The sequence below is a fragment of the Mesoplodon mirus genome (assembly GCF_964341445.2).
Source record: "Mesoplodon mirus genome assembly, chromosome: 10".
Taxonomy (NCBI): domain Eukaryota; kingdom Metazoa; phylum Chordata; class Mammalia; order Artiodactyla; family Ziphiidae; genus Mesoplodon; species Mesoplodon mirus.
In genome coordinates, this window is record NC_138986.1 from 10,567,977 (window position 1) to 10,582,289 (window position 14,313).

Below are 14,313 nucleotides of genomic sequence, written 5' to 3' on the forward strand. Positions count from 1 at the left end.
GAAGGTCACGGCACTTCAAAGAAGTTAAGAATGGAACAGCTCACGTAAGGGGTTGTCTTAAACATCTTGGCATGATGCCCAACAAGTAAGATTGTTGAAAAGCAATAGATAGCTTCTGGCAGCAGCAAGGGGAAAAATATTTTGATCATGTGATGCCATACACACTACCTAGTTTATTTCATGTGCGAAACTTTGAGAGTCCCTAAAAAATACCACAATATGCAAATCAAATTCAGATTTCAGCTCTATCAGTTTAGCCAGGCTAGCACATCTCCCTCTTCACAAAATGCGTTTATATGAAATTTCTAGATCCACCGAGAATAAAACTTCAACGTATTGACAACCAGTTGGCTCAAATATCTTAATAGCTGATTACAACTTTTCTGCATTAGTTTTTCAAAGAACCGTGAAACACCAAGAAAAGGTATTTACACTAAAAAAGCACATTCCTTCAAGTTATCTGAGTATAATTGTCTTAAATAAAATTCATCTTCTCCCTCCATTCTCCTCTCTCTCTTCACTAATAATATAGCAATATGGAAAATTACAGGAACTTAATGCACGGTAAAAGACAAAACACAAAATTGCTTTTCACATCCTATTTTCACTAATGAATGGTTGAATAAAAGTAAAGCACTCCTGCTTTAAAGTGCTCATACTTCTGACAGACATCTCAGTGGAGGAGAAAGGATAGTCTTGCCACACATAATGGATACCAGGGGAGAAACCAAGCCGTTCATGAAGCACGCCTCTGCCTGCTGGTGGCATGGCATTTCCTGAGTTGTCTTTATCCAGACAAATGAAGTGAAAGGGAGTTGGCACCAAGAGTGGGGGAAAAGGATGGGTTTCAAACCCAGCAACATCGTTAACAAACATTACTACAATTTTAAAAACTTTCAGCAGTTAACAATAATAAACTGCTTGTTTAGTATACGGCAAAAATTAATTGGAAGCAAAAGATCCATTTCATCAACTTGCAAACTGTCTGCCTACCACCAATTTCCTTCAACTCAAATTTTAGATTGCTTATGAGGTCAGAGTTATTCAATCCATATTTCTAATTAAATGGAACAGTAAGTAAAATAAAAATATCCCACAAACTGCCTATATTTATTTTAATTGCCAATATTCACTTAGCAATCTAAGAATATTCCTCTACACTAAACAATGAACACCACGATGTTTAACAATTTTCCAATATTCTCTGGATATCTTTTTATCTAATACCATGTCCCTGTAGGTCACTACACCAAGGTCACTACACACCAAGGTCACTAAATGTTTGTTGATGGTGGTGAAATTAAATGTTCTAATTATCGATCTTCTGAATTTATTTTTCCTTACCAGTTAAAAAACATGACTGTTAAAAAAAGATTGGAAAACACAGGAGACATTTTAGAAATGTGATAAATTGCTCCGTAACTTTTCCTAAACACCTGGCAAGATAAAGACATACCAGGCAATAAAAACTGACACTGTCTGGATTCGAAATAAGCTTTGACTATTAACCTATTTGTTCTGAGAGGAAAGACTAATAGGCTGTTAAATTAACTTGTTAAATTAAACTAATACAGAATCACACCTAACTCATCTCAATTCCTTATCACACATCCCTTTCCTTGCCAGGTAGTATACCAGTACTTTATCAAATCTACTTCTCACAAGAATTCCATGAGTTAGGTATTCTTTCCCAGCCCTTTGAAATGAGGAAGCTACAAACCTCAGAGTGGGGAAGCGACTTGCCCAGGGTCACACAGGTAGTAAATGCCCAGCCTTCAGGTTCTCTAACCTGCACACCTTCAGCTCTTGCCTCTGCCCTTGCTTTAATCCCCAAGCCTCTTCACGTGGTCAACTTCTGCTCCTCAGCCAGGTCTTAGCTTATTCGACCTGCTGAACTACACAGTCTTCCTACTCCTACCCCACCCCGGTCTCTGTGAGGTGTCCCTCCTACATCTAAACTTGTCCCACCTAAACTGTTTACACTGTATCGTGCAGCATGCCTACCTGTCCTTAGTCTCTGCACCGTCAATTAGTCAAAGGGCAGGACTTCTCATCAAGGGATCCATCATCCAACAAATGGCCAAGCACACAGTAGGCTCTCCACAAACATCTGCCTGATGCTCCAGGTCTCGCTACACTGACATAAATCTATAGCCCCAAAGCCCTGACATTTCGAAGGCTGTTCAATACAGTGAAGGTAAATGAACTGAATTTTAAATCCTTCATGATACTGATATTATAAAGTCATTTTTTAGGAGAAAAATCACTGTATGATACCCAAAATAAAATCCAAATTAAGATCACTTTCTCATCAATGTCACAGCACCTAAGAACAACCTTCAAGTACACTGACCTTCCACATAAATTAGTGAAATGTATAATAACACTCATCCGGAAATTTTCAGTTTAGATACATTATCATCTACTCTTCAGATTGTTAGATGATGCACTTTGATGGATACAATCTTTCTGCAGAGAACTGCAGAAGAAATAATGTAGCCATTCATTTTAGTTTCCACTTTGTAAAAACACCAGGAGTCTATGATAATTCAACAGGGAAAACTGCGGATCATATGTTATATTTACTCTTTGTATCTTAGCACCAAGTGGCGCTCAGTAAGTATTTGTTCATAAAAGAATTAAATTTTGTCCCTGATACTTTTAAAATCTTAGCATAAAAAAGAAAAACTGTTCTTCTCTACATATTTGAGACAAGCCCTTGGCATTCTCAGGTTTTACATTCCCTGTTTTGCCAGTTTGAGAGCAGACCTAAACTTCCATGATATATAGAGTAAATTATAATCTTGCTAAGGACCAAATCTGAACCATATATTCAGTGAAGTTGAAGCAGATACAGAAGCAAGTTACTTAACTAATGAGAGACCAAAGTCTACCACCCAGAAGCTCAAAGAAGCCTATTTTTTAAAGTTTTTAAACTTTGTTCCTTTGCAAAAAGTACTTCCCCTAAAAAGCCAGTCGTTTTTGCAGATCATGAAAGTGGAAAGGTCTAAGAGGCCGAAGAAAGGAATGACTCTTGGCCCGAGAACAGAACTTACTAATATATAGGATGGAATACTGAATGGGCCAGTGTCTTAGTTCCTATGGCATCAGTCCCCCATAGGCTCTATTGGTAAACCAAAACCAATTCATGTAACTGTTTTATAAGAGTCCCAATCAGTACATAACTACATTTCTGAGGGAAATTACAGTGGAATTCACAAAATCTATACATCTGCACAGGTCTCAGTTGATATTCTCTGAACATGTCTGGGATCTAGTGTAGTTTAATAAGATATTCAGTGGTGCATAACTGATTAGGCAGTATATTTTCTTTTAAATTCAAAGCTGCACAGAATTCTGCAGCTGGGAGGGACCAGGGGTCACTATCCGATGGAGGCAGGGACTTGTCCTCAACCACACCCTGAAGCGCAGCAGGGCCAGGCTGAGAACAAGAACCCAGGCCCACTTCACTACACCAGTGGATAGACAGGTGGGGAAAGAAGAGGTGCCACGTAAGGATGCTACAGGATTTACAGAGATGACCTCAGTGACAACCCCGCCCAGCAGGCCACAGTACAGATAAGAAAGCTGAGCCCATGCCAGGTCTCAGAGAAAATGAGCACTGAAGCTTACAAATCAATCAAAAGGTCTGCCCAACTCCAAGCCCACAATCTTTCCCTTACATCAGGAAACCTGGCAATATATTCATATTCTCTCATAAATCCTCATAATCACAGAAATAAACTAATAAACAACAAGCATGTCAGCTCCCTTAGGAATTTGTCTGCTTCTTCAGAAAGATACTTACTCAGCAGTAGCAGTGTTTTACATTTCCATTTCCAAGGTCAGTTATAATTCACTGGGTAAAGTAAACTTATTATTAAAAATACAAACAGGAAACAGATACGTTAAAGGATAGTAAAATGGGTTTATAGCTTGTATATATAAAGACATGGTCACTGAATCTTAAAATTGGCTTCTTACAATTTCAGAAATTATATGCCAAATTCTAGACAAATTCTAGAATTACCAAGCATTTCAAAATTAGACTATGAAGTATGGTGAGTGGTTTCATTTCGCAGATACTCATCACAAAAAGAAACAGGAGATACTAAGAATTCTGGAACATCCTCCACTAATCACCAATGCCTTGCTTTCTGAAAGGTTTATTTCAGGACCCAGAGCAGTAGCTGAATTTACTCCTCAGCCAGCATACATTATTTAAACAGTTACCAAAAATACCCTAGCAATCTAAGTATCTTCCTAAATCTGAGCAGACTGTTTTAACTTTTTTCCCAAGAGCCTGTATAATGTAGAAAACTGAGAAAAAGAAAAAGAACCACTCTACATAAATTTCCAAGAGATCATATTTTCCTTCTTGTAGTTATCCTTTTCTGTAGTAGATCTCTATTCTGCTCTGGCACCAAGCCAGCAATTGATTGGTAGCAATAGAAGGGTCGCTAGCTCACCTCAACTATATCACAACAATCTACAATTATTTGTTTTGCCAAAATCTACTCCCCTACCCAAGAAGACTGCTGACCCACACGGTTGCTGTTTGCACTTTGTTTAAATGAGCCAGTTCTAAGTCAACGACCATGCCAAAAATACCAAGCCCAGGCACCGGGAGAGCAGGCTTTGGCAGGATGTCTCTGGCCTGAACTGCACACAGGAGCAGCAATGATCCCCACACCCTGGCTATCATCTGGGTCTGGCACACGGCTGATTAAGAAAATGGGTGCTCAATAAATATTTGCCAGTTGATAGTCTGGAGTAGATATTTACCTAACATACACCTCACAGCATACACAAATGCTAAATGTTTACGCCTTAAGAAGTAATTGTTGCTTCCCGGCACAAGCTCTTAAATCACAGTTCATTTTCTCTGTGCCCTCTATGGACTCTGGCGTTAAATACATAACTGGTCATATAACGATGTGACTGCATATCAGCATCAATAGTAACTAAAATACGATCCCAGTATTTTACACACGAAAAGCCTGTTCACGAGAAGGACTAACCAGATTCCAAGAAGTATCCCTTTGCAGCTGCCTCGAAAATTTAATTAAGAGACCAATCATCTTAATTGAGGAATTTTTCCACCTGCAAAGAACTTTTGCAGTTTTGCAGAGGACTACAAATTAAAAACATGAGGGGGGAAGCATACATTTGGGGCACAGAACGCTATGAAAAAGGACAGAGCGTCACGTGGATTGGTTGTTTGCTCTGGGTTGGGAGGGTGAGATGCCCCAAAACTTAAAATACACTTCTTAAAAAAATTATCATTACAATTGATTTCCACTAATAGTAGAAAGAAAAAACCAATAATTTTTAAAAGAGGCTAAAAATGCAAAAGATGAGAAATAAGGGGAAAATGATCATGCTAACAGTTCATTTCCATATCCTATTATTTAACAAAGTCCCAGACTTCTCTCAACAAAGTACCTCAAACCTTTAAACAGAAAGCCTTCAAAAAGCTGCTTTTCAGCTGTTAATGACATAACTGACAATGAAACAACTAACCTACACAATGTACATTTCCAAATTGACAAAACCTGGGAAGACGAACCTAAAGTTAGAATTGGAAGTAACGAACTAAAAACAAAACAAACCAAAAACACCATTAGTGTTCCTCTGAGGAAGGATTTACTCATAAACTATGAAGTGGCAAGATTAATGGTTATAAAAATAAGCTTATTTTACTTACACGTTAATAACTAACGATTTTAAATTCTGACATGAAGAAAGGGAAGAAAAACATTTTTTTTTTTAAATTTCAACTTGGGGGGATGAAAATGTCCTGGAAATGGATGGGGTGCGCAACAATACGAATGTACTTAACGCCACTGAGCTTTACACCTAAACTGGTAAATTTTATGTTATGTATATTTTGCCACAATCAAAAAAATACACATATATATAACTTTTTTAGCATCCCATAGAGAAGGAAAAAAAAAAACATGGCCTAGAATTTTCTCCTGGATTTCATCAAATATGGCTTCTCTTCCAGAGTCACCTAATAAGGAATGACTTCTCGTCTGATTCTCAAGTTTCATCTTTCATCAAGGCCCAAGGAGACACTGAGAAGTGCATCCTACAGAACGTAGTTAAAGAGGCCAAATCTAGTTCAATTCAAAAGCACTGTCTTGCTGTGACAGATGTACCCCAGATTCTGCTGCCATCTACCAAAAATAAGAGAGTCTATGGGTAAATCAGATATGCTTAAGATTTTAAGGTTTTCGTCTCTTTCCTAGCAATAAATATCATTCAAGAAACAAATCAATTTCATCATTAGTTCACCTGTCAAACTCAGTAGCCTTCTAATATCCTTGGCATTGACCCATTCAGAAGTGGTTTTAAAAAAAACGGCTACTGGATCCTTCCTATTCAATTAACTACATCTAAGGAAACAGTTTTCTTAGAATTACTCCAAGTTAAAGACTTTGAAAATAGAACATATTTATTGAAAATTTACTGTGGAAACACATATTTTACTTTGATAAATTCACTCAGTCATTCAATTAACGTGAATTGTTAAAACTATTGTATACACACATCAACAATTCCATTCATTCCAATAGCATAAAGCAAAATAAGTGGACAATAAATGATACTTAGGTAATTAATTATACCTAAGTCATTTTCTTTTCATCAGATTTCTAAGAGAAAAAGTCACTAACATATACCAAGATTTTAGATCAAAATTAATTCACTCAACCACTCAATTAAACCAAAAAGGGCCACTTAAGTCTTACATAAACAGCCTCCAAACTGGAAAAAGCAATACTGTGTAATAGTTCTACATCTACATAAATATACCCTTGGTGGATGAGCAGTTTTGCCTGGTAGTTTCCCCAAACACTACAGGGAACTAGGACCTGGGATTCCTCTGCCTCAAGCATGCATACACAGCAACTGTGCGACTCTCCTTTACATAGCCACGGAGAATCTGCACCGATATCCTGATAAAGAAAGGACACCTCTGAAAAGGCAGATGATCAAAATCTACCCAATTCCAACAAGGCCTAGGACGTGGATGTGATCCTTAAGTATAAAGAAGATTGTAAAATGTCATAAATTTTTGTAATATCCATTTTGAAAATCTAAATATTGCAAAAATATTCATGGAACTTGAGTTTTATTAATACTCATTTTGAGCCTCCATAAATCTGTTGTTTTAAGTAACACACAAGAGTTCTTTCAAACACAAATATAAGACTCAAATTTATACATCTACACACAGCCCAAAATGAAAGTGACACAAGTGAAATTCTAGTTCCTTTTCCTCAAATATGGATCAAAGCACACAGATCCATTAACTGAGCAGTGTCAGTCTCCTGTAGAGTAGGCAGAAAAACCTCTCAATTTAGGACACTAGGCAAAAAGCTAATATATTTTCCTATGCCAATACATCCAAAATTTACATTTCCAAGTCAGTTTCCAACATAAGTAGCAAAATTTCATAGAACCCCCAAAAACTTTAAACGAAACTACTTTCTTCCTAGGAGAGGATGGGGTTAAATAAATGAAATGATCATCTTTTTGATTTGCCTGTCACACTGGTATTTATCCTAGGGAAATAAGTAAGTTCCTATTACATCAGAAGTCACTGTTTTAGATAAACCCTCCTCCAAATTATAAAGTAATAAAGTCCATTAATAAGAAATAGAACTGAAAATTCAACCACATTCTGTTACACCTGTTTTCTTTAAAATGTGTCTATGTCTAATAAAACTACCAAGTGAGTTTTATATTAAGAGACTTCCTCTACATTGTCTTACATTTTTTAAATCGGTTCTCAAGCCAGAGTTAATACTATTTTTATACCAGAGTGAAGATGTTACTCTCTTAGTTCTAATGAAAGAAAACGATATTTAGAGGCTTGTTCATTACTACAAGTGTCTAAGTGTGATTTGGAATATTTCCATATCCACAACACAATTCTAATACTTCTGATACAACATGGCATGGGAAAAATGGAACAAGTATAAAAAGCTTTGCCAAAAATTCATTCCTAAATATAGATAAAAAACAAAACCATAGAAAAAAGAGGGAATAGGGTTTCTCATCATAGATGCAAGGTAAGAATATGTTGCTCCCTGGAATATACTTATCGATTTTGTGTTAATATAAATGTAAATTTAAGTGATAGCTGTCTTACAGAGTAGTTGCCATTAAAAAACAACAACAAATTGCCAAAAGTAAGTACACAGAAATCAAGATCGCCAATGAAAACAACTTTAAGCTATGCATAATTTCATTCCAAATAATACAGAAAATCAGACAACTATAGACATTTTTGTTATATTTTCTTTGTTTTTTAAATGGTAAACCTTTTCTATGAAACACAGTTGTCAATTCCACTTCTGACAATGGAGCAGCTGGCCAGCCATACCTAGGCAAAATATATCAATTTAGGCCACAAATATTTGTTTACAAGATTTAACATATCACATAGGGTAAGACTGCACTGAGCGGGGAAAGTGGGGAGTGCTGCAATGTACCTTATACAAATTTTAAGGTAATCAGGAACCAGCCTGTAACTTCCTGCTTTGTAAGTCAGCTAATCACTTTTCTTTTAATGGTAGATAAAGCTTTTTTTAAAATTACATTGTATTACATTATATAAAACTAAAGTTAAAATAGCATTAGTGAAATTCAGCACAAATGTGGACATCATAAAATCTTAGTTACCTGAGCAGACCTCAGTATTTCTTTTGAGATTGCTTTATCTGAATACTTTATCTCACAGAAACCCACTAACAAACTGTATCGTAAAATGCCTTATTTCACTTTTTAAAAAGACCCTCCCGTTACAATATACGCACGTTTTATTCTCAATTACAAAAACATTTGCCACCCAATGTAAACCATTCCTAGAATCAAAAATGAAACTAAATGTGTTAAAAGCCACAAGAAAATTTAATAGTATTTCATGACCTATAGTTATGTAGTAATTTAATATTCTGGACAAACGACTGTTCCTTAGGATAACTGTCACAACAAATATTAAATAATACCAGCCTTCCAAAAATAAAAAATATAAAAAAGAGACACATTCCACATGTTAAACGGTAAGGTACCTAAAAGAAATCTGTGAATCTAGGTCACATGCCCATCATTTTTCTTCCCCCTCAAAAATAAAAAAGCTATTCCCAAGGGTCATACTGAGGATACAATGGATTCACTCTCATTCCAAGAAAACAAAATACTTAAAATAATTGGTTCCATTACGAAAAAATACCATAAAGCAACACCGACCTACATCTGCCTCTATCATCCTGGTTTCTAGTTTACAGAGATGTGAATCCTAAACTGTCCCTTTAAAAGGAAGTTGACAAAGCAAATCTTTTTAAAATTACATGGGTTTATTTACACAAGGTTTTTCTATGTTTTTACCTGTACAAATCAAAAAATAAAAATTGAAATTCCAAGTTTTCTATGAAGAATAGGAAAACATATTATTATTGAAAGTAAAATTCCACTAACTAAAGATTAGAAAGGAGTGGACACCAACGTCCTCAGCCTGGGATTCACATGATTATCTGTTAAATTCAGTACTGCATTCACTCTGACAGGTCTCGCATCTAAGATATGGTTATTATTAAAATACACCTTCCTAAAATAAATGAGCTGAGTAAAAATATATATTACAGCCGCCATTATTCCTTTCTAACATATTTTAATGCTATGCAAGTTTAAAAAATTGTAATGTCTATGAAAGAAAAATTATTTGGAAGAAACATGCCCAGCACAACTTGCATGTAATATAGTTTCCCTAAAACACCGTGTGAGCAGTTCAGATAAGGTTCACATTACCCAACCGAGCAAAATAATCAAGGGGGAAAAAAAAGATTCCTGGGGCACTTGCTTCCAAAGCAGAAGCAAATGTAAAATGGTTTTTCAAATTTCGCAAGAACATCCATTTCTTCCCTTTTAACTAACTGTTGTCTGCAAAAATTATTATATAGTTTCCTCGCTTCATGTTTTCTTAAACATAATGTCAATTCTAACTAAAACTCCTCATCCACCAACAGCTTAAAACAATCAGAATTGTTAAAACACAACTTACTAGAAATGTAGATTTAATCCTGTTATAAAGCTAATTAAATGCTACTAAAAGATTGTTGGATATCAGAATCTTGACATTTTTAATGCTATAAATTTTAATTTTACATTAAACCACATGTGATGACATAATTCAAATTTTTTCCATGGTTTAATCCATAAAGGATACTTTTATAAAAGCTTTACAAATCCAAAAATTAGTAAAATTCTTGGTTTAATTATTTTTCAATTGCCATATCCTCACCCTACAATTGAAGTGAATGGCCATGCTGAGACTGTCAAGGAGCTGAATTTTGTAAATGCCCAATCCCGGACACCAGCATAATACTTTCATGTATTTAATCCTCTTATTAATAACTGCGATGTATAATAATTTAAGCTTTAAATAATATTCAGCCTTACATCTGCCTGTAATAGAGCTCAGTTATTATTTGTGGCAAGAATTTTTGTGACTGTGCTGCTCAGCACTTCTATTTACATCAGCAATGCTAAATGCCCAATGGTGAGAGGGGAGCCAATCAGATGGCAGATTAGATGTCAACTCAGAGGCAGCTGTCTGGAGACTGTTACAGCCAGTTTACCTCCACAATTCAAATTCCAAACCTTGCAGAGGAGATCAAGTCAAGTCTTTAGGCTCAGCCTACGAGCAAGAAACAGCAAGAGTGCAGGACACTTCCTAACGACGCTGCAAGACTTGGGTGACAGGAAATTAAAAATCCAAATAAATTCGATCCAAAAAGATCAATTTGCACTGGCCTGCTACTTCCCTGGGTTCGCTGAATAAAATGTACGCCTAATCCACGATCAAAATAAGTTCAATTCAACCGGAATGTGTTCCTTTAACACAGCCTATCTGTTGAAGGTGATTCCTTTCAAGGAGCCTGCAAGCCAAATAATGGATTTCCCGGCTATTCTTAGGAATGGATCGATATATTTTTGGATTTTTTGAGCTCCACATCGTTGTAAATGTGGGTACTACTGCAGCTACTAAACGCTCAAACTCAAAGCCCGCATCGAATATCCCCGAATGGCTAGGCACAACTACGAAACACACACCAGGCTGCCACAAAGCTAACCTATTTTTTCTTCCTTCACCTTGTGAGCTAAGAGGCAACGCAGTGTGGCCGGAGGGAGGACAAAGTTCCTCATTCTTTTCCCAGTTCTCGCTCATTGTTGGCGCTAACCGAGACGAGGGGGTCAATATTCCTCCCCAGACCCTACTGGCCGGGAGCGCCTATTTTGTTGAAAGAGCTGCCAGAACGGTCCCCAGCGCCCACACGGCTTCCCCGCGGCGCGGGCCCCGACTCCCGCACGCGCGGCTCGGCGCCCGGGGCGGGGTGGCGAGGCGGGTGCCCGGCGACCGGCAATCGCGGCGCGCGTCCCGGGCCTCTGAGAGAGCCCCCTCCCCAGGCCCCGGCCCCCGCGCCGCGCAGTCCGACCCTGTGCGCCGCCCGGCCTCGGAGGGAGGCAGCCGCGAGTTAAAATGGCTTTGGGAGCCTCGCCCCCGCCTCCCCCGGCAGAAGACGCAGAAAAAGTACGCGGAAAGAAAGAAACTAGGGCTCGCGGCGCGCGGCGAGGCCGCCGCGGCGGAAGCAGGCCCGGCCGGCGCGGGGGTTACCTGGGATCTGCCCATGGTCGGGCCGGGGGTGCCGGGGCTCATCGCCGGGTGGCTCCTTTGTTGCGCGGCCGCCCAGGCCGGGCTGGCAGCGGCGTACTGGGCGCCCATGTCCTTGCCCAAGCCCATGCCCGCGGCCGCCTGCTGGCCGCCCGCCGCCGCCCCCGCCGCCGCCGCCGCCTGGGACTGGGGCTGCGACGGCGGCGGCGGCGGCGGCGCGCTGGGGCTGCTGTAGTCCGGGTAGCTGCCGCCGTAGCTCCTCATCATGGGGCTGGGCGAGGTGAGCAGCTGGTTGAGGGTCGGGGTGGCCCCCGACGGGTGCTGGTTCTGCCCGGCGAAGCGCTGGAAGCCCCCCGCCGCCGCGCCGGCGGCCGCCTTGCTGAGGCTCGCGGCCCCGCCGCCCCCGGGGCCCATCATCATGCCGCCGCCCTGCTGCCGGGGGGAGCTCAGCACCCCGTACCCCGAGGACGAGCCCCCATAGCCGCCGCCGCCGCCGCCGCCTCCTGCTGCTGCTGCCGCCGCCGCCGCGGCCGCCGCCGCCACAGCTCCCGCTCCTGCTCCTCCTCCTCCTCCTCCTCCTCCTCCGCTGCCTCCTCCTCCTCCTCCTCCTCCGCCGCCGCCGCCGCCGCCCGCGCTGGGCCGGCTGTAGCCCGGATAATGGTTGTACTGGCTGTTGGGGTACCCTTCGTGGGAGTTCTGCAGGGGGTCCATGCTGTTGGGGGCTCCGGCGGCAGCTGAGGCGGAGTGCATCATCCCCATCCCGGGGCTTTGTTGTCCGCCATGTTGATCAAAGCAAGGCCCAGCGCGGCCGCCGGGGCCGCCGCTAGCTGGGGCAGCGCTGCCATAGTAATTATTAAACTCCGAGACGGCCGCCGGGCCGCCGCCGCCACCGCCGCCGACGCCGCCGCCGACGCCGCCGACGCCCCCGGGCACGGCGACCGGCTGCTGCTGCTGCGCGCCCAGGGCGCCCAGGCCCGGCTGCTCGTAGCGGCCGCCCGCCGGCTCCCCCATCTTGGGCGGCGCGTCGTCCTCGTCGCCCGGCTTGCTCAGCAGAGGCTGGCCCGGGGGGTCGGCCTGGCTGCCCCCGGCACTGTCCTTGGCCCCTCCATGTTGCGGCTGCTCCATGTCGGGACCGGGCTGAGCCGTGCCACTGCCCGCGCCGCTGAGACTGTTGTTGGAAATGGGATGCTGCTGCCGCTGCTGCTGCTGCTGCTGGAACTGGCTTAGCTGCTGTTGTAGTGCGTGGTGGTGGCGGTGGAGGTGGTGGGCATGGTGGTGCAGGTGGTGGGCATGGTGGTGGTGGTGGTGCTGCTGGTGGGGCGGCGCGGCGGGGGCTTCGCCAACGGTTTTCAGTTTGTGGTTGGGGAGCAGCCCCGTCTCCATGGCCGAGCCCGGGCCCGCCGAGGAGGAAGAGGAGGACGCCGCCGCGGAGGAGGAGGAGGAGGAGGACAGCGCGGCGGCGCTTCCACCCTCCTTGAGAGCCGCCTCGGAGCCGCCGCTCTTGGCGCTGTTAGCGCTGGCGGCGGCGGCGGTGGCCGCCGCGCTCGCGTTATGGGCCATGTTCAGTTCGTGACGGGGGTGCGGGGGGTGGTGGTGCACGTTATTCAGGCCGCTGCCGTCGCCGCCGCCCCCCGGCATGGGTCCCGGTGCCGCCACCGCCGCCGCCGCGCCGCGCGCCCCCGCCTCCAGGTCCCGGGCCCCGGGCGCCGGCCGCGGCCCGGGGGGCGCCCGCCGCTCGCCGCTGCCAGCCCGCGCCCGCGCCGCCGCCGCCGCCGCTGCTGCCCGCGCGGCCATGATCGCCGCGGCGTGGCGAGGCCGGGCGGGGGGCGGGGGGGGAGACAATAAAACCCACTTTTTAGTCAGCAGCCCCTCCTGTGCGCATCCACACGCCCCGACGGGAATCGAGCGAGCCCCCTCCCCCTCCACAGGCCCCGCCGGAGCCGAACCGGGAGTCACGCCTTACGGTCTGGGCCTGTTCTCGCTGTGTGATTTCATGGTGAAAGTTTTTAGTTCAGGTTTAAATGAAACTTTTCTCTTTTCCTCTCTAACCCGGATATGGGTAAATACACGACTGACTGAGCCTATCGGGCCCAGCATGGCATGAGAGGGAGCCGAGCGAGCCCGAGCAACTATTATCCACTTCTCTCTGATTACTCGCGCGCACTCGCAAAACGCGGACTGGACTCAGCCCGGGCCGCGGCGGCCGCTGCTGCCGCCGCCCGCCCGCCGGGCCCTGCGCCCGCCCGGGCGCACCCTCGCGGGCACCGGCGGCCCCGGGCCGGGGGCTTGGGCGGCGCCGCAGGCGCCCGGAGCGCGGCGGCGGCGTGGGGCAACTGGAGCCTGCACTTTCCCCTCGTGCCTCCGTCTCCTTGCCAACCGGGCGTTCGCGTGTTTGTTTTCACGCCTAAAAGGCCCGATACAAAGGTGGAAAACGAGTCTGACGAGCAGACAAAAGAGGGAGAAGGGCTGAGGAACAAAGTTGTCCGCTGGCCCCAAAGGTTACGAGGAGCCGGCGGAGAAAGAAAATATTTGGGCAATCTGTGCAAAAGTACTGCCTCTCCCAAGAGTTATGTAATTTTTCAGAATGTTAGCCTCTCTCCCTTGATTTCGGGCCGTCAGCGTATTTCCCA

General features: G+C 43.9%; 1 protein-coding gene across 7 annotated transcripts in view; it reads right to left on the minus strand.

The window, feature by feature from the left end:
• The window catches only part of ARID1B (AT-rich interaction domain 1B), a 416,950-nt gene extending 403,620 nt beyond the window's left edge, over window positions 1-13,330 (minus strand). For 3 of the 7 annotated variants that reach the window (XM_082633300.1, XM_082633306.1, XM_082633301.1), the window contains exon 1: window positions 11,687-13,330. In XM_082633300.1, the coding sequence (XP_082489426.1) occupies window positions 11,687-13,321 (1,635 nt within the window). In that variant the 5' untranslated portion in view covers window positions 13,322-13,330. The remainder of the gene's footprint in view (window positions 1-11,686) is intronic. The other 4 variants (XM_082633303.1, XM_082633305.1, XM_082633304.1 and 1 more) reach the window with 2 other exon arrangements.
• Between the last annotated feature and the right edge of the window lie 983 nt (window positions 13,331-14,313).